The sequence below is a fragment of the Aquarana catesbeiana genome, linkage group LG02, assembly GCF_042186555.1.
Source record: "Aquarana catesbeiana isolate 2022-GZ linkage group LG02, ASM4218655v1, whole genome shotgun sequence".
Taxonomy (NCBI): Eukaryota; Metazoa; Chordata; class Amphibia; order Anura; family Ranidae; genus Aquarana; species Aquarana catesbeiana.
In genome coordinates, this window is record NC_133325.1 from 436,386,596 (window position 1) to 436,413,601 (window position 27,006).

At 39.5% G+C, this 27,006-nt stretch overlaps 1 protein-coding gene across 4 annotated transcripts in view; it reads left to right on the forward strand.

Moving 5' to 3' along the window:
• The window catches only part of LOC141128315 (uncharacterized), a 162,043-nt gene extending 145,526 nt beyond the window's left edge, over positions 1 to 16,517 (forward strand). For all 4 annotated transcript variants that reach the window (XM_073615528.1, XM_073615530.1, XM_073615531.1 and 1 more), the window contains one exon: positions 15,887 to 16,517. In XM_073615528.1, coding sequence (XP_073471629.1) covers positions 15,887 to 15,944 — 58 coding nt within the window. In that variant the 3' untranslated portion in view covers positions 15,945 to 16,517. The remainder of the gene's footprint in view (positions 1 to 15,886) is intronic.
• The last annotated feature ends 10,489 nt before the right edge of the window (positions 16,518 to 27,006 follow it).

Consider the following 27,006-nt stretch of genomic DNA (forward strand, 5'->3'; position numbering starts at 1 on the left):
CACCATTCTCTTTGACCAAAACCATTAAGGACGAGGAGGGGAGATACATACTTGTGAAGGGTCAAATAAACGGCGCAACTCTCTCCATAGTATCGTACTATGCTCCTAACAGGGGACAGGCCTCTTTCTTCTCTTCTATGCTCAATTCGCTCTCCCCACATTTGGAGGGCAAGGTGATCATGGGAGGGGACTCTAATATTGCTTTCGTTCATATGCTTGACAAATCAACAAAAAGCCATTCAAGGCTCAAAAGGCCCCCCAATTAGAGCCTTCGTATTGCTCAACTTCTACACTCTTTGGGTCTGATTGATGTATGGAGAGAGTTGAACCCTAGCGCCAAAGACTATACTCACTACTCAGCCCCCCACAGAACATATGCTCGTATAGATCATATTTTTATACACACTACTGACATTCACCTAGCATCTCGGGCAGTAATTAACGAAGTCCCCTGGTCCGACCATTCATTGGTGTCCACCAAGCTAAGCGGGTTCCTACACACCAGAAGCCCACCACAATGGCGCCTCAATGAAGCTCTCCTATCCAACCCTGTACACTGCACCATGATAGAAAAAGACATCCTAGAATACTTCCGCCTTAATGACACACCGGAGATTTCCCCAGGATCTTTATGGGGAGCTCATAAAACAGTAATAAGGGGTAACCTTATACAACTTGCAGCGAAACTAAAAAGAGAAAAACAAATTGACATTAAAAAATTGCAAAAAGAATTCCAACTCATTTGTAAACAGCACAAGCAAAACCCCACTCCCACGTCATTGGCTAAAATGGATGCCTCTAAGATTGCATTAAACACCGCTCTAACATCTTCTGCAGAAAAACACCTCAATTGGGTCAGTGGAAGATTTTATCTTAATACTGATAAGTTTGGCCCCCAATTGGCCTCAAAACTTTCCCCCAGACATAGATACCAAGCTCTACCCAAAATTAAATCTATTTCGGGTTCATTAACACAAAACCCCCAAAAAATACTAGAAACATTCCACTCATTTTATTCCAAGCTATACTCCTACCCTAGACAAGAGAAGGACCAGAAACTCAACGAATTTTTTGATAGTATCCCCCTCCCCAAAATATCTGATTCGCATCGCTCCCTAATGGAAGCCCCTATTTCTATAGAGGAGGTCTTGGAAGTCATAAAAGAAACTAAAACGGGCTCAGCCCCTGGCCCTGACGGGTTCTCGTCACTGTACTATAAAAAATTTGGAACTCCCTTGGCTCCTTATCTGGTCCGGTTCCTTAATTCTCTTAACAGAGATTCACCCGTAGACCCAGCGACAAATCTAGCCTATATCTCAGTCATACCCAAACCGGGAAAAGATCAAAGCTTGGTCAGCAACTACAGACCAATATCCCTCATGAACAATGACCTTAAAATAATGACCAAAATCCTTTCCAACAGACTAGGCTCCTTTATAGGAGCATATGTTCATAGGGATCAAGTGGGTTTTATACCAGGGAGGCAGGGCCCGGACCAGATAAGGAGAGCTATAGATGTCATATCTATACTGCAGTCAAAATGGGATGGTAATCCACCCCAGGAGGGGTACCTCCTGTCTATAGACCTCCAAAAAGCCTTTGACTCCATTACATGGCCTTACCTTTTCGGAACATTAGAGCGATGGGGTTTCGGCTCCCACTTCTTAAATCTCCTTACAGCTCTCTATTCCCACCCCAGAGCCCAGATTAGGATCCAAGGCCATTTATCTGAACCCTTCCCCATAACCAAAGGAACTAGACAAGGGTGCCCTTTATCACCCCTACTCTTTGCCATTGGCATAGAAAATTTAGCTATTGCAATAAGGAACCATCCGGACATACATGGCGTTAACTGTGGCCAGTCAACTCACAAATGCGCCCTTTTCGCGGACGATGTCCTACTCTTCATCACTTCCCCCCTCGTCTCTACCCCCAATATCTTCTCCCTTCTAAACAAATTCAGACGGATCTCGGGTCTACAAGTGAATATGTCCAAATCCATAGCACTTAACATATCCACTCCATCACGCACAGTGGAAAGCCTAAAGGAACACTTCCCTTTTGTTTGGAGCTCAAACTCCATCACATACTTAGGTATTCAGTTAACCCCCCCTAATAGAGCAACTATATCGCTTTAACTATCCCCCTATATTCAAAAAACTTAACTCTGATCTTGATCAATGGTCACTACACAAATTATCATGGCTAGGAAGGTTAAATGCGGTCAAAATGACGCTACTGCCGCGAATCTTATATTTGTTCCGCTCTCTCCCCATCCCTGTCCCCAAATTTCATATCTCCAAATTACAATCCTCGATCATCCAATTTATTTGGAATAAATCAAACCACAGGCTCCCTAAAAAAACTCTTTATAGACCAAGGAAAAAAGGAGGTCTTGGACTGCCCAATCTCTGGTGGTACTACCAGGCAGCACATCTTAGTCAGATTTCAGCCATCTACTACAGAGGCCCCAAACCTGAATGGATAGAGATGGAAAGGCAAGCTATACCCAAATTCACTATAGATTACCTTTTATGGCGCCCCCATAAGACTAGACCGTCGATCCTCTCCCCCTCCCTCTCACATTCATTCACATTATGTGACAAAATGCACAAACTACACAATCTAATATCTTCATGGAAACCCTTAGCACATATCTTTAATAATCCCCTCTTCCCTCCAGGCACAAACACAAGAGCGTTCCAATGGTGGCTTGATAAGGGAATGTACAGAATAGGTAATTTCTGTAACTCTGGTGGTCCCCTCACCTTGGCACAATGCACATCGAAACTCAAAATGCCCCAATCAGAAAAATTTCGCTTACACCAACTGAGACATTTCCTACTCTCCACCCTATCCCAAGAACAGCTTCCACTTCATACCACTCCCTATGAACAGTGGTGCTCCTCAGCCATGGACATGAAAGGAGGAATTTCGCTCATATACTCAGCTTTAGCTGATCCTCAAGAGAAAGCTGCCTATATGATAACCTGGGAACGTGATATCGGATTTGAATGGGATCTCGATACATGGCATTCCAATGTAGCGTCTGCGTTTAAGGGGATCCTAAATGTCTCTCTTACTGAAGCAGATCTCAAAATCATAACACGATGGTACCTAGTCCCCACTAGGCTAGCTAAGTTCTACCCACAATCCTCCCCTACATGTTTTAGGGGATGTGGACACTTGGGCACCCTCTTACATATTTTTTGGGAATGCCCACGTATCAGAGGATACTGGAACAAAATATTCAACCTAATTCGCAAAGTCACTGACTTGGCGATCCCGGAAACTCCAACTGTAGCCCTATTAAATCAAAAAATTCCTAAAATTCCTAAATATGACCAGATCCTAATCCACTATATTCTTATCGGGGCCAAAATTACAATAGCCCGAGCATGGAAACTTCCTAAAGTTTCGTTCCCTATAGCCAAACAGAAAATCTCCTGGATCATGTACCAGGAGAAAATCTCCAACATCATTCTTGACAAGACTGAGAAATTCAAACGTATATGGGACCCATGGGCTCGTCATATAGGAGTGACCCTCTGATCCCTAAACCCGTTTCTCAGTATGCTAAATAAGTTTCCCTGCCCGGCTACCTGATACTCTAATACGGCTCTCCTCAAAGGACCTGGCAACCCCCCCCACTCAATCCTCTCATCTTTCTCTCTCTCTCTTTCGTACTATATCTCTCTTTTCTCTTTTTCCCTTTTACTTTTTATTTTTTTTATTAGTAAAATAAAATTTTTCTTGGTGCTTTCTCTCCCACCGAATTAGAATGGTGGGACGTAAAAATTGAAGATATAAGACTATACATACGTCGATTATGTTCTTTTAGGTTATTACTTTAAAGATGTTAGTTTTCACACAAGCATGTATAAGTTTAAAAAAAAAAAAAAAATATATATCAGAATAAGATACTAACGCTGAGATCTCGAATCTTAAACTATAGTATCATTTTCAAGAACTTAAACATTTGACATTGCACCATTGTTCACTAACCGTTGAGAAACTACCTTTTAGCGGGGGACTGGGGCCCGTGGTGCCCAGACACAGCATGATCCCGTTTCGGGGTGTCTGGTCACTGGGGCAGTAGGCTTCTTGCTACTAATACCCAACTGGATCATTTAAAATCTTTATTTTATTATTTCTACATTGAAATTCCAGATGTCAATCACTACTCTGCAGAGATTTTCATGTTAAATACGCTTATAAATGTATCTACATGTTCAAAATTTTATACCTGCTTTTCTCCCCTGCGTGGGAAAAGAATTGCTAATGTTTAACATTTTGCCTCAATAAACATTTTAAAAGCAAAAAAAAAAAAGAAATTTAGGCAAACAGGCATTGAACGCTGCTGTACGTATATGCAGGTAAATTTAGATACCTGTCAGTAGATTTTTTTTTTGTTTGTTTGTTCAAGTGACAAACCCACTATTAGTTTATAAAAAGGGAATATCTAGCAAACACATACACATTGGGAGTGATTTACGAAAGGCAAATGCACTCTGCACTGCAAGTGGACTTGAAATTGCAATGAAAGTGCACTTGTAAGTGCAGTCGCTCTAAATCTAAGGGGTAGATCTGAAATGAGGGGAAGCTCTGCTGATTTTAAAATCCAATCATGTGTAAGCTAAAATGCTGTTTTTAATTTTCCTTGCATGTCCCTCTCGGATCTACAGCGACTTTACTTTAAGTGCACTTTCAAGTGCACTTGCAGTGCAAAGCGGATTTTCCTTTAGTAAATAACCCCCATAGAGTGTAACCTCACCTTGTTATAGAATGTAACAGTGAATTTTAGACTGTTAAGATACCTTGGTGTTAAGAGAGATCTAAATAGCTTTTCTCCTTAGTAACCCTTCTCTACTTCACCTTATCCACAACTAGGTAATCTTATCAGCAGGGAGATAGTAGAAGATAGAATAAAAAAGACTCCAGTTAGTGTGACACCAGGGTTGATTTAGTAAAGGCAAATAGGCTGTTCACTTTGCAAGGGAATTTTTCCCTTAGCTTAGAGAATGAGGTGAAGCTCTGCTGACTCCCATCATCCAATCACGCGCAAGCGAAAATGCCATTTTTCAGTTTGCCTTTCACATTCCTTGCAAAGTAAATTTCTACCGCATTTACCAAGCTAAAGGAACATTCCCTTGCAAAGTGAACAGCCTATTTGACTTTAGTAAGTCAACCCCAATTGATTAAAAACAGCTCTTTATTAAGAGCCAAAAAGCTACACACAGATACACTGACATGTATCTGTGCCACTCACAACACTATTGTATACCGCTTCATCTCATATAATCCACCTGCTGCTGTTTGCATTCTCTTTTAGGGACCACTTGGCTTCGCTCACTCTTCTGACAATTTAACCCTATGTTTCCCACCAGTGTTTCCATGCAACCGAACCAAGTGGAAAGCCAGTGCATGCCTAAGCTCCTCCCAATGCTGTTTGTCCTATGAACTTTGTTTTATTTATATATGTTTTTATTTCTCTCTACATACTATTGGAGAGATCTCTCCACACCTATTTAGTAGTCTTGGTGATAGAAAGGAGCTGATGTATGAAAAGTATTCTGAAAGAAAAATGTCTCATCACCCATGACAACAAATTGGCTTTCAACGGTCATTTCTGCAGTCCAGGCCTGAAAATGAAACAAAGATTTTGATTGGTTCCCAGGGGCAGTATACTGTACACCTGCCCTTCTAGTAAGCAGAATCTGGCTGGCTGGCTGGAACACATCCATAAATAAAAGCAGTGGAGTAAGGAACATAACCCTCTACTAGAACAGTAAAGAGGCATAAACTCATCAAAGGCATGCATAGCAATAAAAACCTGGCAGAGATTCCCTGTTATATAAAACCAATAAAACATGGTGCTACTGTCCAATTGTGACTATGCATTATAATGAAATAGTAAATTAACTGAAAACACAAATTAAATTGTAGGTGTTAAGATTGGATATTATAAAATATATTATATTACATAAACTGAGAACCTTGACCGGTGTTTATAAGTGTTACAATTTCTGTATGCACAGGAATATCTGAGTTAGTACCAGCCATGGGCAATGAACCAAAATATAAAACAAAGTTCATGTGAACCTTTAATAAACACAGGAATTCATTTGAATTTCGCAGGAACACAACTTTATTGTAAAGCAATGCAAACGATGTGCAAGGTATGATTATCCTAAATGACCAATCAAATTTTCAGTTCATTGTAATTAGATGAGTGAAAGCTTCTGCATGCGTGCTAATAGTTTCAGTAATCTATGCATCATCACCATACACAGAAAGAGTAGTTAGCATTGAAATGTGCTTTGGATTCTTGCTGACCATGACATTCTGGATCTGGATTCTGGATCTACAGTGGGGATGGAAAGTATTCAGACCCCCTTAAATTTTTCACTCTTTGTTATATTACAGCCATTTGCTAAAATCATTTAAGTTCATTTTTTTCCTCATTAATTCCCCATATTGACAGAAAAACACAGAATTGTTGACATTTTTGCAGATTTATTAAAAAAGAGAAACTCAAATATCACATGGTCCTAAGTATTCAGACCCTTTGTTCAGTATTTAGTAGAAGCACCCTTTTGATCTAATACAGCCAGTCTTTTTTGGAAAGATGCAACAAGTTTTTCACACCTGGATTTGGGGATCCTCTGCCATTCCTCCTTGCAGATCCTCTCCAGTTCTGTCAGGTTGGATGGTAAACGTTGGTGGACAGCCATTTTTAGGCCTCACCAGAGATGCTCAATTGGGTTTAAGTCAGGGCTCTGGCTGGGCCATTCAAGAACAGTCACAGAGTTGTTGTGAAGCCACTCCTTCGTTATTTTAGCTGTGTGCTTAGGGTCATTGTCTTGTTGGAAGGTAAACCTTCGGCTCAGTCTGAGGTCCTGAGGTTCTTCTTTACCTCTCTCACCAAGGCTCTTCTCCCCTGATAGCTCAGTTTGGCCGGACAGTCAGCTCTAGGAAGGGTTCTGGTCGTCCCAAGCGTCTTCCATTTAAGGATTATGGAGGCCACTGTGCTCTTAGGAATCTTAAGTGCAGCAGCAATTTTTTTGTAACCTTGGCCAGATCTGTGCCTTGCCACAATTCTGTCTCTGAGCTCTTCAGGCAGTTTCTTTGACCTCATGATTTTCATTTGCTCTGACATGCACTGTGAGCTGTAAGGTCTTCTATAGACAGGTGTGTGGCTTTCCTAATCAAGTCCAGTCAGTATAATCAAGCACAGCTGGACTCTAATGAAGGTGTAAAAAAATCTCAAGGATGATCAGCAGAAATGGACAGCACCCGAGTTAAATATATGAGTGTCACAGCAAAGGGTCTGAATACTTAGGACCATGTGATATTTCAGTTTTTCTTTTTTAATAAATCTGCAAAAATGTCAACAATTCTGTGTTTCTCTGTCAATATGGGGTGCTGTGTGTACATTAATGAGGAAAAAAATGAACTTAAATGATTTTAGCAAATGGCTGCAATATAACAAAGAGTGAAAAATTTAAGGGGGTCTTTCCATTCCCACTGTAAATATTATCACTCTTTTTACAGGTGTAAACTGTGATATGCAGAGAGCTTCCAACATTCACTGGAGGGACCATCTCTCTGTTGGAACCAAAACCCTCAGCCCTTCTCAAATTACCCTTTTAGTTCTTATTATTTAAAGTGGAATTTACCTTTACAAAAAAAGCTGGGCCCCAGGAGATTTTAACCATAATGTTCTAGTATGCAAAACATATTTTGGCTTTGACTTTGACTTACCTGGCTAGTGATCCCTTCAGCGCTGCACTGTCAGTGCTCCCTTCAGTCATGGGCACTGTCATCCTCTCTCTGTCTTCTTTCCAGGTTCAGACTTAATTTGGCTGCTTAGTTGACCAGGCTGTGTGTCAATCCCACTCACACTATCACGGCACAGAGCGATGCCAAAAATGTGCGCTGAGCTGCATATGTGCAGCTCAGTGTGCACAAACGCTGACAGAGTCTTCTGTCATAAAAATCTTACCTATCAGCAATATTTGTCAATATTCATCAGCAAGGCTGCCACGTCCTTAACAACAGATGACTCATCAGTAGGGATGAGCCGAACACCCCCCAGTTCGGTTAGCAGCAGAACATGTGAACAGGCAAAAAATTTGTGCAAACACGCAAACACTGTTAAAGTCTATGGGACACAAATGTGAAAAGTGCTAATTTTAAAGGCTTATATGCAAGTTATTGCCCTGCCCCAGGGGAAATGAATCAATGCAAAAAAAAAGTTTTAAAAATGCCATTTCAGGAGCAGTGATTTTAATAATACTTAAAGTGAAACAATAAAAATGAAATATTCCTTTAAATATCGTGCCTGGGGGGTCTCCTTAGTCTGCCTGTAAAGTAACGCATCTTTCCTGTGTTCATAACAGTACCACAGCAAAATTACATTTCTAAAGGAAAAAAATGTCATTTAAAACTACTTGCAGCTGTAATGTATTGTGTAGTTCCCTTCCCCAGTCCATTACCAGGCCCTTCGGGTCTGGTATAAATAATAAGGGGAACCCCGCACTAAAATTAAAAAAAATGGCGCGGGGGTCCCCCCCAATATCAAAACCAGGCCCTTCAGGTCTGGTATGGATATTCAGGGGAACCCCACACCAAAATTAAAAAGAAAAATGGCGTGGGGGTCCCTCCAAAATTCATACCAGGCCCTTTAGGTCTGGTATAAATTTTAAGTGGAACCCCGTGCCAAAATAAAAAAAATGGCATGGGGGTCCCCCCCAAACTCCATACCACTCCCTTATCTGAGCATGCAACATGGCAGGCCGCAGGAAAAGGGGGGTTGAGAGAGAGCCCCCCTCCTGAACCATACAAGGCCACATGCCCTCAACATGGGGAGACTGTAATGTATCGTGTAGTTCCCTTCCCCAGTCTTTTACCAGGCCCTTCGGGTCTGGTATAAACATTAAGGGGAACCCCGCACTAAAATAAAAAAAATGATGCGGGGTTCCCCCCCATATCCATACCAGGCCCTTCAGGTCTGGTATGGATATTCAGGGGAACCCCACGCCAAAATTAAAAAGAAAAATGGCATGGGGTCCCTTCAAAATCCATACCAGGCCCTTCATGTCTGGTATAAATTTTAAGGGGAACCCCGTGCCAAAATAAAAAAAATGGCATGGGGGCCCCCAAAATCCATACCATACCCTTATCTGAGCATGCAAAATGCAGGCCGCAGGAAAAGGGGGTTCGAGAGAGCCCCCCCCTCCTAAACCATACCAGGCCACATGCCCTCAACATGGGGAGGGTGCTTTGGGGTCCCCCCAAAACACCTTGTCCCCATGTTGATGGGGACAAGGGCCTCTTCCCCACAACCCTTGCCCAGTGGTTGTGGGGGTCTGCGGGCAGAGGGCTTATTGGAATCTGGAAGCCCCCTTTAACAAGAGGGCCCCCAGATCCCAGCCCCCCCTATGTGAATGGGTATCAGGTACATTTTACCCCTTACCCATTCACCAAAAAAGTGTCAAAAAAGTGAAAATGACAGGAGACAGTTTTTGACAATTCCTTTATTTTATAAAAAAGTGTCCCGCTATGTCCATTCATCTTCAATCATGCCGTCTGACAATCCCGAGAAAAAAAATGGGATGCGTCCCCGCCACTACCGTGTTTTTGCTTTGACAGCTGTTATATAGGCAAGGGCGGGGCCAGCTGGTGATGTAACCAGGTGACCCCACCCCTTCTGACATCATGTGATGTCACGTGACATAAGAGGGTTGCGGGGTCAACCATTTACGTCACCGGGTGGCCCAGCCCTCAGCTATATAACAGCTGTCATCGCAAAAAGGCTGCAGTCGGAATTTTTCCTTTTATTTTTTCTTGGGACCATCGGCACTGTGACTGAAGTAGAATGGACATTGCAGGACACTTTTTTGGGTTTTTTTTTAATAAAGGAATTGTCAAAAACTGTTTCCTGTAATTTTTACTTTTTTGACTCTTTTTTTGGTGAATGAGTTGGGGTACAATGTGCCCGATACCCATTCACATAGGGGGGGCTGGGATCTGAGGGTCGCCTTGTTAAAGGGGGCGTTCAGATTCTGATAAGCCCCCGCCCCCCGCAGACCCCCACAACCACTGGGTAAGGGTTGTGGGGAAGAGGCCCTTGTCTCCATAAACATGGGGACAAGGTGTTTTTGAGGATATGTGGCCTGGTACAGTTCAGGAGGGGGGCACTCTCTCGAACATCAACTCGACTCGAACATCGGGCTCATCCCTACTCATCTCACAACTGAATGTAGGAAAAAAAAACAGACTATTAAAAATGATGAAAAAAAAAGTGTTCCCCCCCGCCAATGCATACCAGGCCCTTCAGGGGCGTGGGTCCCCCCAAAATCTATACCAGACTCCTATGAAAGCATGCAGCCCGGCTGGTCAGGAAAAGGAGGGGAATGAGCGAGTGCCCTCCCCCTACTCCTGAACCATACCAGGCCACATGCCCTCAACATGGGGGATGGATGCTTTGGGGCCTGCCCCCATACCTCGAAACACCTTGTCCCCATTTTTTTTTGTTACATTCAGCTGTCAACGGGGAACCAGCTGACAAATGATAAGTCATCCATTGTAAAGAACGCGGCAGCCAGCTTCCTGGCCCGCTCCTTAGCAACCAGCTCAATGCGGTTGAATGAAAAGAAAATTGCTCCATCTATGGCCGGCTTTAGAAAACATTTTAAGAATCTATTTACAAGTATTATCATTTGGCAACAAATAAACAATAAATCATGATCAATTATTGCATTGGTTTAGCTGTAAATGCTAATGGAAAATGCTCCATGGGGTTTAATTCATTGTCCTTTAGCTTTAATTCATCATAGTCCGAGTGATCAGGGGGTGTGGCAGGGTTGTGTCCTTTGACTAAATCACGTGTGCTTATAGGCATCCCTCTACTCCATTATAGAAGGTTGCAAGGTATTGATATGTAGTGTTTTGATTAAAATGCAGTTAGTTATAAGTTATGTTATTACACCGTATTTGTGGTAATGAGCACTGATGTAGTCTTTTGCACAAGTCTGAACACTTGTCATCAAATACCATGTTTGGTTTATTTGTGAGGAACTAACTTAAACATTTCTGAAAAAAAATAATTAAAACAAGATATAATTGTACGGTTTAATTGCTAAATGTAACTGACTGGAAAAATAAAACATACAATTTGGGATGCGATAAAGTTTTTGATACCCCTTTATTGGATACACTAGTGTTATTTGTTCCTCGGTCAAGCCAGGAGACATCGATTTCAAACCATAAAGCAGAACCCATGGCAAATACATACTTGACATACACATACAATATACAGCATATATATATACTGTATAGAGAGAGAGAAAGAGAGATTTAAAGTATTAAATACCAAAGGATCATTATTTATCACCCAATTGCAATTTTTGGTTCTGCATTACAGCTTTAATTTCTCTATGTTTGGCCAGCATGAACCACAAAAGCAAAAGAAAGTTATGTACTGTGTTGCACTTCACTTTGCCTTACAACTCACATTCAAAATTTAGTTTTGTGTGTACTGTCAATCCTGTAATGGCAATGATATTAAAGATATAAAAGGAACAAAGGAATGCAGCTATGGAATCATTAATACATCATTACCTCTATTTTCGAATGCAAGCTGTGTAAGTGCCTGAAATTTACCTGGTATTAGTTTCCTGCACAGTACAGATCAGACTAAGGGAATGAGAATTGGCATAAAGAGCCAGTCCATTTTGTTATAGTGCAAGAAACATGCTGATAGGAGGAGAGAGCAGAATGCGAGAGAGACAAGCTTATCAGCCTACTGCTTCTCCTTTTACTGCACAGTCACAGGCTGGGGGAGGACATGACCTGTGTTATTGAACTGTAACTGAGAAAAATCAGTGTGCTGTGTGTCAGAGCTGTGTACATTTCAGAACTTCATAGATAGGTATACAAATCATTTGGCGGGTAAAACAACACATATGGTTTATTGCAGAGAAATGAGTGATTTAATGACCAGCCAGCCAATATGAGGGAAGGTCTGTGACATGTTCAGTCTGTGTTTATGCAAAAGTTGTGTTTTTTAGTGTATTTAGTGTATTCACAATCATAAATGCTTTTTTTTTTAGATAATTAGGTGTATGCATGTTTATGCATTTTGACTTTTCTTGCTGGGACAAGGGAGAATGAACAAGCTGCATACCAGAAAGCACAGTATAGAATGATCTCTGTATGAATCTTTTCTCTAAACTGACAGTGATGCCTTTATATAACTTTTACCAATTTACCAAGCATGCTTTTGTAATCTGAAAAATGTTTAACCTTGTATCATGCTGTTATAACTTATGTTCTAGTTCTTTGTGTTAAAACATTTTTTCAAGCAGCAAAGGTTAAGTGTTTTTTAGCATTTGGCATAGTATCTCATGGAAACTCACAAAGTTATTTTCAGATAAATGTTATGCTAACATTCTAAATGCGTAAGCACAGAAAATGTATATAAAAAAGGGCAATGCAACAGGTGGGGTGGAGATCACTGGAATAGAATCTACTACAGTCATTTTTAGTTCTAGAGGAATACCACAGGTATGGTATATGCATCATTACATTGGTCCAGGCTGGATCAATTTCACTGTGTAAAAATGCCTGGAATTCTTCTTTAGGTACACAAATCTCGTTACCCATAAATCGTTGCAGGTGATCATCATCATTACTTAGGCACGCTGTAGCATTCACAGGATGGTCATGGAACTATATGCCCCATGAAATAAAAATCTACAAACCAGTATGCCAGGGGTCAGAACCATTGATATAGGATAGGATGGACCCATGGATTCTTGCTGTGTACACTAAATTCTAAACCTGCCATCTGCATACCACAGAAATATTATTCAGTCTTCAATTATGCAGTTTGTGTGATCTCATGTCCCTGGTAGCATATTACCATTTTAAGTATGCAACCCAGTCTTCTTTACTCTGTCAACCATTGAAAGAGTTCATAATTCGTAATTTTTCACAATTGAAAATACCCTTTTGCACACCACTGCTATAAAGAGGTATTTACCAGGTTGTGGACCTTGTGTCATCTTAAAATAGTTTGGCCATACACCAATGACCTCATCAAGGAAGGTGTTTTTCCCCATAAAACTGATGCTCACAGGATGTTTGTTTTTCACATCATTACCTGTAATCTCTATAGCAGCCTTTCTCAACCAGGGTCCCCTAAAACCTTAGGGTTCCTCCAGAGGTTCATCACATATATACTAAACGTTAGCTATAAAATCAGCCATACACTAAAGGGAATATATAATAACCATCAGATATAAGGGAAAAATCAATCCAATATTGAAATCAATATAATGCCTCCTACAGATAATGGTGATAATAATGAAATCTGTGATAAAATAACAAATTGTCCTTGAAACACATAGTTTTTTCAGCTCCCAGAATGTTCCAGCACAGTGCTCTGTGTTCAAGTATAAGTAAAAGGATCAATAGAATATCTTGATCCGTTATAGTTAAATGAGTTAAACAGCACTTTCCTAATATGGTATAATTAAACAGACTTCCAGGTTCACTTATTTCCCCAGAATTTGGATAGGCTTTTCTCTAACTAATGTGTCCGTTTATGAAGCAGTGATCAGCGGTGATCCCGAGGATCACCGCTGATCACAGTCCATAAACAGTTTATGAAACAGTGATAATCGGGGGAGAACATGTTTGAACATGTTCTCCCGCCGATTATCTCTACACACGGAGAATCCTCATTGAATGACAGTAACGGCCAGTTTATGAAGCGGTGATCTCACCGCTTCACTGGCGATCGGAGTCAGAATTCACACTCCCAGGTTCACCAGCTCAGAGGTGGTGAATCGGGGAGTGAAGAGGAAATCTGGGGGGATCTGAGGGGGAAGGAGGAAGATTTTTAACTTCCTTATGCCTCGTTCAGACCCCCCAACACTGTAAGCATGTCCCCCTGTCATATTTATGTGTATACATATATATACATATATACATATAATGTGTATATGTATATATATATAATGTGTGTGTATATACATGTATATATAATGTGTGTGAGTGTATACATATGTATATAATGTAGGGGGACTCATTATTTTATTAACATTAATCGTCCGTGTATTGAGCGGTGATAATTTATCACCGCTTAATAAACTGACATCTCTGTATTTCTGGTGCTGTAATCTCGTAAAGTCTCACGAGATTCCAGTATCAGGAGCCGTTCTCCACTGTTTGAAGCATTTGTAGATCTCTTCACTCCTCCGAAGGTGAAGCGATCTACAAAGCTTCATAAACTGGCACACAGAGGAGAAAGATCTTCACTGTGAATGCCGGAGAACGAAGCAGTGAATAGATTTCACTGCTTCATAAACGGACACCTATGAGTGACATGGATTCACACTCATTATTTCTGGACTCTGATTGAACATTAGAAAAAATACATCCCCATAGTGCAGTATATTTCAGAAACAAAGGATACCATACCCTTACAGTATCATGCTAATATAATTATACTATAAACAGCTGCCCTTGAGGTATAAGGCCTCCTATGTAATGTTAAAGTTAAAAGGCTCACTAGATATCACTGACTCGAGTACTCAGATGAACTGTGACAGGTACTCTGGTACTCATATGGACTGTGACAGGTACTCAGGCACTCTGGTACTCATATGGATTGTGACAGGTACTCGGGTACTCAGATGAACTGTGACAGGTACTCGGGTACTGAGATGGACTGTGACAGGTACTCGGGTACTCAGATGGACTGTGACAAGTACTCGGGTACTCGGATGAACTGTGACAGGTACTCAGATGGACTGTGTGTGACAGGTACTCAGATGAACTATGACAGGTACTTTGATGGGTGGTGACAGGTCCTCTTTATTGGGGGGGGCAATCAGTGTGATTAGTGTACACTGTAAGTGGTAATGAGATGTTACCGCAATCTCCTTCTCACACACGATCGGTGTGTGAGGAGAAGAACCCGGTAACATCTCGTTACCGCTCTATGTTTACATTTAGTGATTGGCTGTGAAAGGATCACAGCTGATCACGTGGTAAACAGCTGCTGGCCAATAGCTGTTTACCAGCTTCGGTGACGAGCAGTGTTCCCGGGAACATGCCGCTTCCGACGTGCACACGCTGAGCACTCGCAATCACGCACATGTGCCGTGTAAAGTGGGGCGGCAGTACCATCTGTGATAACATGGTGAACAGCCATGCCCAGTGGCTGTTCACCCCCCTCGGTGGTGAGCGATGTCTCAGTGACACGCCGCCACCGAAGGTACAGGGCTGCGCGCACACGATTGCGGGCATGCCCTATTTAAATGTACGGACGTCATATGACGCCCCTTAAAAAAATGCAGACTCTCTGCATTTCGGGGTGCGCTTCCTCCAGTGGTAACGGGGGTTACTTAACCAAAGAACAGTTTCTGCCTCTCAGATAAGTAACCACTGAAAAAAATGATCTTTTTAGCTATCTGTAAAGGGGGATTCCTCTCGATGACCACAAATGTTAGGAGCATTCTTCCCAGTGACCATCATGCTACTGTACCTTGACCTGTAGATATAATAATTAATGGTAGTGTCTATCCCCAAGACCGGTAAGTTTTTTTCAAGGGTTCCTCCATGTTAAAATGGGTAACTAACCACGTGAGGCCACATATTGTCCCCATTCTAGTCTTAAGCCAAACAACAATTTAACTTCTTGACCTTGGCTGCATGTATTGAGTTGCGCCCATATGTATCTTTGTTTGGCTATTTTAACATGAAGCCTTATGTGTGTGTACATTAACATGAAGGAAAAGTAAACTTATAAATAAATAATTGTTCTTCTGTAAAGGAACACAATCTAATTTCTTGTTATCTGTCTTTTTTTCAGTGATTCATGCTCCCATGTGATCATCCCTTTCAGTAAAGTGCTGATGGTTTGGGAATAGACACATACTTAAGCTATACTGAAGACATTACAACGATTCTTATGGGAATAGAACTGTTTTTTATCATAAGCTGAAATATGTCTGTTTATTATTATTTGACAAATAAGAAATTGAACCAGATGATGGCATCTGCTATGCACAAAAGGTTTCCTAATTAAAACAATAAAAATGGTTGCTGGTATCTCTGGATTTTACAGTAAAATGATATGATAATATAGTAATAATATTCTACTCTTATTAAAAGTGGTTTCTTTCATTGCTTTGTTTCCCTTCTGAATATGCAAAATTACGCTAAGATAAAGAGATGCACAGATGACAAATATGTATATTTCCTAAAAAAATATTTACAGGTGAATTTACACTTGTTATGCATATTAATAACATAGCAGTTGTATTTGCTGAAACAATGTGTGTGTGTATGTTTTTCAGATATAAATGGTTGAAATATTTTATGACAAATGCAACATGCCGAGTGTTCAATCCTTGTCTGATTGAAGGACATACTTTAAATATTTATCACCTTTTTAAATGAAAATATATGAAATAACATTAATTTGATATAATAGCTCACCTTTGTTATTCATTTTTCTCATGATAAAAAAGTTATTTAAAAAATGTCTTTGCCCAGTTATTCTCCAAGACTGAGACTTGATAGATTAGATTGGTTCACCTCTCTACAGGAATTGTAAGGAAAAAAATGTACAAACCTCCTCAGCCACTTTCTCCTGCTTTTTTGTATTTCCACCTGGCCTCCTTTTTTGTGTTTTTCCCTGTCAGACCAGAGGTCCCTTACTGAACCGGGCTTAATGTCCTAGTAATGTCTCTCTGGATTAATAATGCAGGCTCAGGGTGACTCTCTGAGGCTTTACTTTTAGACCACCCCAGCACTATTTTTTGTCATTGATTCCTTTGAGAGGTTTGGATATTTTTTCTGTGACATTCTAATTCTAAAACTTGCTGTATAATTTCCTATTGAATGATATAGAGCAACACATGAGTCTCACACGAGGGTGCATGTTAGATATTACTTTAAGTCTAAACATTGGGGTTGATTTACTAAAACTGGAGCATGCAAATCTGGTGCAGCAGTGCATAGAGACCAGTCAGCTTCCAGTTTATTTTTTTGTCAAAGCTTAATTGAACAAGCGGAAGTTAGAAGCTGATTGGCTATCATACACAACTGCACCAGATTTTGCCCTCTCCAGTTTTAGCAGATCAACGCCACAGTTTCCTGTGGTGGTTAGTACAGAAGGGGATAATGGGACACTTCACCTAACATTGCATTGGGCATAGATGGATAGTCCCAACTCTGTGACTTGCTGTGCAGAGAGGTCTCGGGAAAGAATGACAGTGCAGGAGAAGAGAATGCTTGCGATCAAGTAGGCCTCGGTTGAGACAATAATGAAGTTAGGCTTAGGCTTCAAAATATCCACATATCATTCACACACCATATAAACATGAACTACTAAATTAAATGCTGGATGCTGAAGTGATCAGACTATCCATTTAAGCCTGCCTGCGTTCAGATCCGATCCACCTAGACAAATGTGGATAGATCCCCTTGCTTTGTTTTTTTTGCTCTTCTTGCATTAAGCAACTATGAAGTCAGCAGGGTTCAGTTTGCTAGCCTTATGTTAACCACAAGTCAAATTTAGTTTCACATTTGATGAAATCAAGAAAAATTATGAACACATTTTTTAAATCAGCTAAATCTGACACTTAGCAAATAGTGGATGTTATTGCATTCTGCTAACTGACTATCTTTAACAGTTCTTTTTTTTTTGTTTTGCACCATATGGCTGAAACTATGCAAAACCTGCCACATACTGTGCTGTTTTAATACAGCAACCAGTAGGAAACTTTGCAACAGAAATCTGTTTCATATGTTTGTTTCTCACAGTGGTCAGCCGGACGTTCACTTTACTGTATGAAAAAATTACTGTTGAAATTACTTGCTACTATGGGCAACACTTCCTTTAAAAAAATAAATAAATGATATGTGTGTACACATGGCACATTGCTAAATATATATATATATATATATATATATATATATATATATATATATATATATATATATATGATTACATACTGCACAATCAACAATGCTTAAAGATAAACTCTTTGAAGACACCTTGCATTATAAAAAAAAAGGCTGTGTAGAGACAATTTTAGAGATTTTGATGACTGAACTTTTTGACCATGGAAACTCCACTAGTACAACATGTATTAGGTAAGAACTCTTTATATTAGACAATAATAGGAAAGTCATGGGCTTAATCAAATAGACCCCAAATATACTGAATCTTTTCTATGAGACTACCCCGATAAATCATCAAACACCAACGCAGGAATAAAAGACATGCCACTAACAGCATAACTTATTACAGCATAATATTTTGCTTAAAATATAAAAGAATAACATGATCCAAGGAATTATGTTTTGCAAGTGCTTTAAGCTCCATTTCTGGAAAACGGTGATAAAATTACAGAAGGAAATGTATAATTGTGTACTTGTTTCTTAAAGGAGTCACCATCTTAGTTCTGTTACATAGTGAACTTGCAGTCTTGATTGCACAAGCATGTAAAATACAATTTTTACCAACTACAATATACAATGTGCAATGTGCCAGAAGTTAGAAAACAAAAAATGGAAAATACAAACAGGAGATATAGTTTGATGAAATACAACAACCCAGCAAAAGAAAGGACATGTCAATAACAGCATAACTCTATTTTTCTTAAAAACAAAAGAATAAGCTGATACAAGGACTTATGTCTTGCAATCGATTGCAGCACCATTTCAGGGAAAATGTGATAGAATTATGGGTGCAAATGTATACTTTTCTTTTAAGGGTGTCACCATTTTCATTCTGTTACATAGTAAATTTACATTCTTGATTACACAAGCATGTAAAATACTATTTTTAAGCACTATAATGTGTCAGAAACTAGAATATCTTAGGAGCACAAAGAACTGAAAAAACAAACACAAATGTGTAGTTTGATGGCGAAAAGCAAACCAGCAAAAATAATTGAAAAATGTTTAAATATTGTGCTAATTACGTCTTCAAAGTTCCCCTTAATGTGCATGTACAGTCAAAGATTACTTTTTTTTTTTTGGAAGAGTATTAGAAGATCAGAACCTTGGCTGTGCCTGAATCAAAGTACAAGAAAGAGGCGAAGCAACTACTGGTCACTACATAGTTACATAGTTAGTCAGGTTGAAAAAAGACACAAGTCCATCCAGTTCAACCTTAAAAGACACAGGCGAAACATAAGCATAAAAAACATGTGGCATATTTAGGAGATCACACACACATGACTTCTTTGGTTTTACCCGGTCATGTGTTTCACAAAGAATTTATTGTTTTTTTAAGGTTTTATACAGCATACAGCAGACTTCAAGAAAACATTTTCTTTTTTGGAAAAGGGTTAAAATCTCTGTTAGGGTATAATTAATGTCTGTGTTTTTCTGTCCCAATAACAACAAATCCCCTATTTCTTGTTCTTTCTGTCACAGGGAAAAAGGTGAAATCCCTATAATGGGATTGGGCTGTTAAATAACATTAGCGGGTACAGTCTGTCATTTGATGCTGTCATATTCCCGATGAATACAAACTGACTGAAAGAATGTCTAAGAGAATACTAATCCAGAATACAAAGTGCGGGTGAATAAAAACCAATTACCCCAATTGTACTTGCTCCTTACACAGTTAATAAGGCTATATAATGAGAAAACTATCAAATGCCTAACACAGAAAACATAAACAGGCTGATGTAAAATGTTTCAACTATTTTGATTCTAGATCAGGGTATTAGCTAGTAAGCTAGACAGGGACAGTTCAATACTTACATTTAAACTGAACTCCAGCTAATATTCAATCTTGCACAGTTGTACTTACTCCCCTGTCTTGAAATTGCTTTCTCTGATTCCAATGCACACTGTGAGCTTCTCTCAGTGTATTTTCACAAGGGGCTCCTAGAACATTATTGGTTATCTAAAGAGACAGCATGGAAGCTTGACGTGCAGTTCTACTTATCTGATAAAAATCTGATATTCAGTGGTCCCTGCTGTGATAAAATTCCAGTTTTTGTAAACAAATAATTTCTTTCAGCACAGCTAAAATGGTTACACTGTGGACAATAGGGATGGTAGAATAGAGCTCCACCTTCTGGCTGGATATAACCTGTGCTTAGTTTATATCCAGACACATTAGCTACAAAAAAAGCTAATGATTTTAGACATCACGAACATACAGTACCTAAAGATAAGATAATGCAAAAGAACAGTATCAGAACAGTAGAGTGTAGTCTTGTCAAGTTTTCCAAGATAATGAATCCTTATATCATCTGACATAGAAAGTCTAAAAGCTTAGCCAGTATAAACATATATGTAAGGTGCTATATAAAAATAAGCAGAATTGAAATTATAGAATTGTAGAATTGCCAGTTTAAAACATTATTTGGTATATCTATTAAAAATGGTAAAAAAAATTGTTTTATAAAACCTTTCGTTAAGATTGGGGTTAAATAATCTATAAGTGAAAAACAACCTTGACATGGTGGACACTCCAATCATTATTTGTATATAATATCACATTTTTCCTAGACTGATGCAGGAGTAATATTTATATATTTGCACCTTTCCTTAAGGTGGCATTAAACCCAAAAACAAAAAGGTATTAAGTTGAAATTTACCAATTCTTAGATGTGGTAGCTGCATTTGTTTTCTTTTTGGGCTTTTTCCCTTTTTTATAACCCAGTGATCAAAACACTTAGTCTGTTATTTTATAACTTACTTTAACAGACCAAGCTGTCAAGACATAGTAGTAGTTAGAGTGTTGAGGCAAACTATTTAACATTGACAGGTGTGCTTACAATGGTCAGTTTTTATTTATTTTTGTAAAGCCTTTATGTATTTTTTTATTTATTTATTTTTATTTATTCAATACAGGTACTTAAATAGCACCATCAATTTATGCAGCACTTTACATACACACATATATATATATATATATATATATATATATATATATATATATATATATATATATATATATATATATATATATATATATATATATATATACATTCACACCAATCCTAATCACACCAATGCTACTGTCCAAAGGTGTCTGCTTTACTACTTCATGCAGAATGCAGACACCCTAAGATAGGAGGTGTGTTACTGGCTGGATCACCAGGTGAAGTAAAGAAACAAAAACTTAAAAAAGAAATCTAATACAGCCACGATATCTATAGATTGGTAAACTGCAATATATTACAGTTTTGGTTTTGGGTTTAATACCATTTTGATACCACTGTGGGACACAAAATCTGTTTAAAAAAGAACAACCTACATGTACTGTAAGAAAGCTCAAGTCATCTGGTTAAAAAAAAAATCTGGTAGACATCTACTATAGGCAATGGTAGGTAAATTTCAAACTCATACTCTACTCCTCAAATCCCAGTGCAAGAGAAGGATTAGGATCTGGAAAAGAAGCGGATTGGTCTTGCTTTGCTATACTAGGAACTAGGCCTTTTTTCTGGCAGAACGTGCCAGAACGGTATGCTGGCACCATCTGCCAGAGACAGTGTGGAAGGCACTGGGTGAAAAGCCCACTGCCGCACCAGAGTGATCATATGGTGGAGCAGGCGAGCAGGAGATACAGCTCAGCTCTGACTGGAGCCTGAGAGAGCAGAAGGCAGAGTGATCTGCATTATGTTCTGTCTCTCCCTGCAGACCAGAAGTTTGTTTTGGTGCACTGGCACCAGTGAAGTCACTGTCTAGCAGAGGTGCAGAGCGGATTAACCGTGTGTCTTCATGGAGACAAGTTTTTAGCCTTTTTTGGTAAATTAATTGACAATGCTGCTGATTGGGACTGTGCTGTACATTGCTGAACTGGGCTGTCTCCTTTCTGGACTGGGCTGTTTCTTTGCTGGATTTGGCTGTCTCTTTGCTGGATTGGGCTGTCTCTTTGCTGGATTTGGGCTGTCTCTTTGCTGAATTGGGCTGTCTCTTTGCTGGACTGGGCTGTCTTTTTGCTGGATTGGACTATCTCTTTGCTGGACTGGGCTGTCTCTTGCTGGATCGGACTGTCTCTTTGCTGGACTGGGCCGTCTCTTTGCTGAACTGGGCTGTCTCTTTGGATTTGGCTGTCTCTGTGCGGGACTGGTCTGTCTATTTTATGGATTGGGCTGTCTCTTTGCTGGACTGGGCTGCCTCTTTGCTGGATTGGGTTGTCTATTTGCAGGATTCGGCTGTCTCTTTGCTGGATTTGGCCATCTCTTTGCTTGATTAGGCCGTCTTTTTGCTGGATTTGGGCTGTTTTTTTGGTGGACTGGACCATCTCTTTGCTAAACTGGGCCGTCTTTTTGCTGGATTGGACTCTCTCTTTGCTAAATTGGGCTGTCTCATTGCTGGACTGGGCTGTCTATTTGCTAGACTGGGCTGTCTGTTTGCTGAATTGGGATGTCTGATTGCTGGATTGTTTGCTAGATGGGCATGTCTCTTGCTGGATATGGGCCTGTCTCTTTGCTGGATATGAGCCTGTCTCTTTGCTGGATATGAGCCTCTCTCTTTGCTGGATATGAGCCTGTCTCTTTGCTGGATATGAGCCTGTCTCTTTTAATCACCATTTGGGTTTTTATTTTTTGCTAAACAAACAAAAAAAACAGAATTTTTTGGAAAAAAACCCCAATGTTTCATAGTTTGTTATAAAATTTTGCAAACGGGTAATTTTTCTCCTTCATTGATAGTCGCTGATGAGGCTGCACTGATGGGCGGCACTGATGGGAACTGATGGGCTGCACTGATGGGCACAGATAAGGCGACACTGATAGGCACAGATGAAACGACACTGATGGGCACAGATAAGACGACACTGATAGGCACTGATGGGTGGCACTGATCAGTGGCACTGATGGGTGGCACTGATAGATGTCACTGATGGGCACTGATGGGCATTGTTAGGTGGCACTGATGGGCACTGGTAGGTGGTATTGATAGGCAGCACTGGTAATGACACACTGATTAATTTATAGGCGGCACTGTGGGCACTGATAGCCGGCACTGTGGGCACTGATAGGTGGCACTGTGGGAACTGATAGGTGACACTGTGGGCACTGATGGGTGGTACTGTGGGCACTGGTGGGCACTGGTAGGTGGCGCTGGTGGGCACTGGTAGGTATCTCCACGATCAGGACCGATGTCCCTCTCGCAGCCGCCAGTGATTGGCTTTTTTTTTCCTCCTCACGCTATAAGCTAATAGCCGACTTTGTTTACATCACATGATCAGCTGTCATTGGCTGACAGCTGATCATGCGTTAAGGGGTCGGGTTCGCCCCCCTACTATGATCTATGATCAGGCAAGTCTCAGAGACTCGCTGATCACAGAGCGTGACATGCAGGGGGCATGCAGGCCGCTCAAGCACGGGAGGATGTCCAGGGATGCCCTCCCGGCAAATTAAGTCTGCACTGTAGCCGTCTTTTGGCTATAGCACGGACGGCAAGTGGTTAAGTATAGCCCCCCAAATGATAATTTGTTACCTGTTCTCTAATGTGGGTGTTGCTAGGAGGTGTGTACGGATGAAGACAAGGGGCGGTTCTAGGGGAGGGTGGGGAAGGAGACAGGTGTGCCCTAGGGGAGGGGGTAGGGTCCCTGCACCTTTTCTCTGAGAAAAAAGCCCTGCTACATTTGGAAATGCTTTTAAAAAGCAATAACAGCAAACAGCATTATCCACGCAGTCCATTCTTTACCTCACAGTAATGGAACTGAAAAAGCAATCCAATTTCTAATCTGTGCTGAGCTGATTTAGAATGTATCTGCTCAGCAAAGGGTAAAAAAGATACAGTGTAATGTTGACTATAGTAATAAAGAACATGTTGAAACAAAATTATAAACGACATACATTAATAGGCTTGCAACAATGCAAAATAAAACAATGGCTGTACCTTCTTGCTGCATACAGTGTCATAAATCTCTTGTGTGTATACACAATTACTTAAATGGGATTTCCTTGTTCTACAGTATGTTGTCAATTGAATAGCTTTGAAATTGGATTATTGTAACAATATTATTGACTTTAGCTTCTCTTTGTAGAAGCCTGCTATGTATTTTTGCCATTAAGGAAGTAACAAGGCAAATATTTGAAAATCTCTTAAATGTAATGCTTATTCTTACAGAAACCTTGACTTTTTGGTTTAGTTGATAATTTATTGTTCATTTATGGTAGATATTTGTATGACACTAAAAATATGTACATAATTCATTATATTCACTTTATATACAACTATTTTTAAATGTGTACCGAAATAAACAATTTACAGTAAAACCTTGGATTGCAAGCATAATTCGTTCTAGAAACATGCTTGTAATCCAAAGCGAATTTCCCCATAAGAAATAATAAATAATGGAAACTCAAATGATTCGTTCTGCAACCATTTATTCATAGGTCCTTCAGTTTATAGTCCATATAAAAGATTATAGCAATGTGACCAGCTTGTGTAACCATAAAGGTCCATCCACAAATGGAAGCCACCACAAGGGGATTAGAAGCAAAATCCATCAGGAGCTACAGAGTATAAATGAGAAGAGAGGCGCCTCTAAGTGTAGCAATATTGTTACATTTAATGAAGGTACAACATTTAGCAACTCACATGGTTGATAATTAAAAGAGGTACATCTAACTATGCAGGTATCCGACGTAAAGCTGTCCACATAGACCATCCTCCTCACCACCGGCTCTCACTGATGTCAGTCTGCAATCGTGATCAGAAAGACTACCCTGCAGTATTGTGATCTGAAAGAGAGGCTTGAACCGCTCGTGGAGCGCAGATTGAAAGGGATGATGTCAACGGTGGTGAGGAGGATGGTTTATGTGGACAGCTTTACCCCAGATGCCTGCATACTAAGATGTGCCTCTTTTAATCATCAACCATGTGAGTTGCTGAATGTTTTACCTTCATTAAATGTAAACTAACTATATTGCTACACTTGGAGGCGCCTCTCTTCTCTTTTATACCCAGTTGTGACATGACGCTACTTGTATATCAAGACATCACTCGTATATCAAGTCAAAATGTGTTTAAAAATTTTGCTTGTCTTTCAAAATCCTCTAAAACCAAGTTACCCTCAAACTAAGGTTTTACTGTATAATGATAAGTAATTACAATAAAAGGGCATTATTACTGAGGTTAATCGTGTAGGTTGGAGATATGTGGTCTACTGAATTTCTTTGCAGATTTAGTATGAAAAAATTCCTGCGCTTGGTGGAAAATAATTAATAAACATGCAATAATGAAAATAATCAAAAATGAATCAAAGATAATGATAGCTGAAATAAAAAAATATTGCACATAACAAAATCAACAAAAAAAATATATAAAAGGAAATTGTTGCGCTGTCTGTGAACCATATACCAAGTATTATGTATGCTCTTTGGTGTATACCAACTTACTAAAGTGCACAGTGCTTAACAATATGGTGAATTAACAATATTGCAAATCAGAACAATAAAAAATATCAAATAAATTCATATAATGCAAATGTGCTATGAAGAATAATGTGAAAAAAAATCAAATGAACAGCATAAGTATTAGTCCGTGCTGGTTTGAGACCAATAAAGTGCAAACTTTATTGTTTTCTATGAAACAATAAAGTTCAATATGAAATAGTCCCAGAAACCAATTAATCGTGGTATATGGTGTTTCACAGATATATTTCAGGCTGATTTGTTCTGTGAATTGTCACCCACCGTGCTCCACATCAAACAAAGGGGATTAGCCGCTTCCCAGATAGTCTGACCCATTACAGGTCAGAGAACGCTTTAGCAAGCAAGCCTCCCTCAGGCAAGAAATGACACTTCACTGGCAGATCAATACATCAATGTGGGTGTTCCCTCCACGTGTCCTCAATCCAACATCATGTAAACCCTTGTCATCCACGTTATTCTAAAACAGCCTGTAACCAGTTTACATGTGGTATCATCGGGCCTCCCTCAGCCAGGTCTCCTCATGTGAAAAGCTGGTAGAGACATCACCAAAAAGACTTGCAGCTGTAATTGCAGTGAAAGGTGGTTCTACTAAGTATTGACTCAGGGGGGCTGAATACAAATGCACGCCACACTTTTCACATATTTATTTGTACAAAATGTTGACAACCATTTATCATTTTCCTTCCACTTCACAATTATGTGCCGCTTTGTGTTGGTCTATCACATAAAATTCATATAAAATACATTTACACTTTTGGTTGTAACATGACAAAATGTGGGAAATTTCAAGGGGTATGAATACTTTTTTAAGGTACTCAAAAAAATATGCCCAAGCAAAAACTAGAAAAAAAATTACATTACAAACAAAATAGATAAGAACGTTATTAAATGCAAACCAGGCACTACTGTAGTCTTTGTACAGATTTTACATTTATACAGGAATGGCATTTTAATTAAACAATGTTGTACCCATCAAAATTGATATAATTTTTTTCCACACAAATAGAGCTTTCTTTTGGTGGTATTTGATCACCACTGGGTTTTTTATTTTTTGAGATATAAAACCGAAATTTTTTAAGAAAAAGTTATATTTTCTTCTTCTTACTATAAAACATATCCAATAATAATAAAAAAAAATGTCTTCATAAATTTAGGCCAAAATTTATTTTGTTATACGTCTTTGGTAAAAAAAAAAAAAAAATGTAGTAAATGTATGTTGATTGGTTTGCGCGAACTTAATAGAGTCTACAAACTATGGTATAGATACTGAATTTTATTTTTTTTTTACCAGTTACGGCAGTGATTAATGACTTATAGTGTTACTGTGATAGTGTGGTGAGCAATCTGACACTAACTGATGCTAGGGGGTGGGAACTGACTAACTGACACTGACATTACCAGTGATACTAATACAGTGATCAATGCTAATAGTATACACTGTCACTGTACTAATGACACTGGCTGGGAAGGGGTTAACATCTAGGGCGATCAAGGGGTTAAATGTGTGTCTAACAAAGTTTATGATGTGCAATGTGTGCTGATTTTACTAAGCAATGAGCCATTT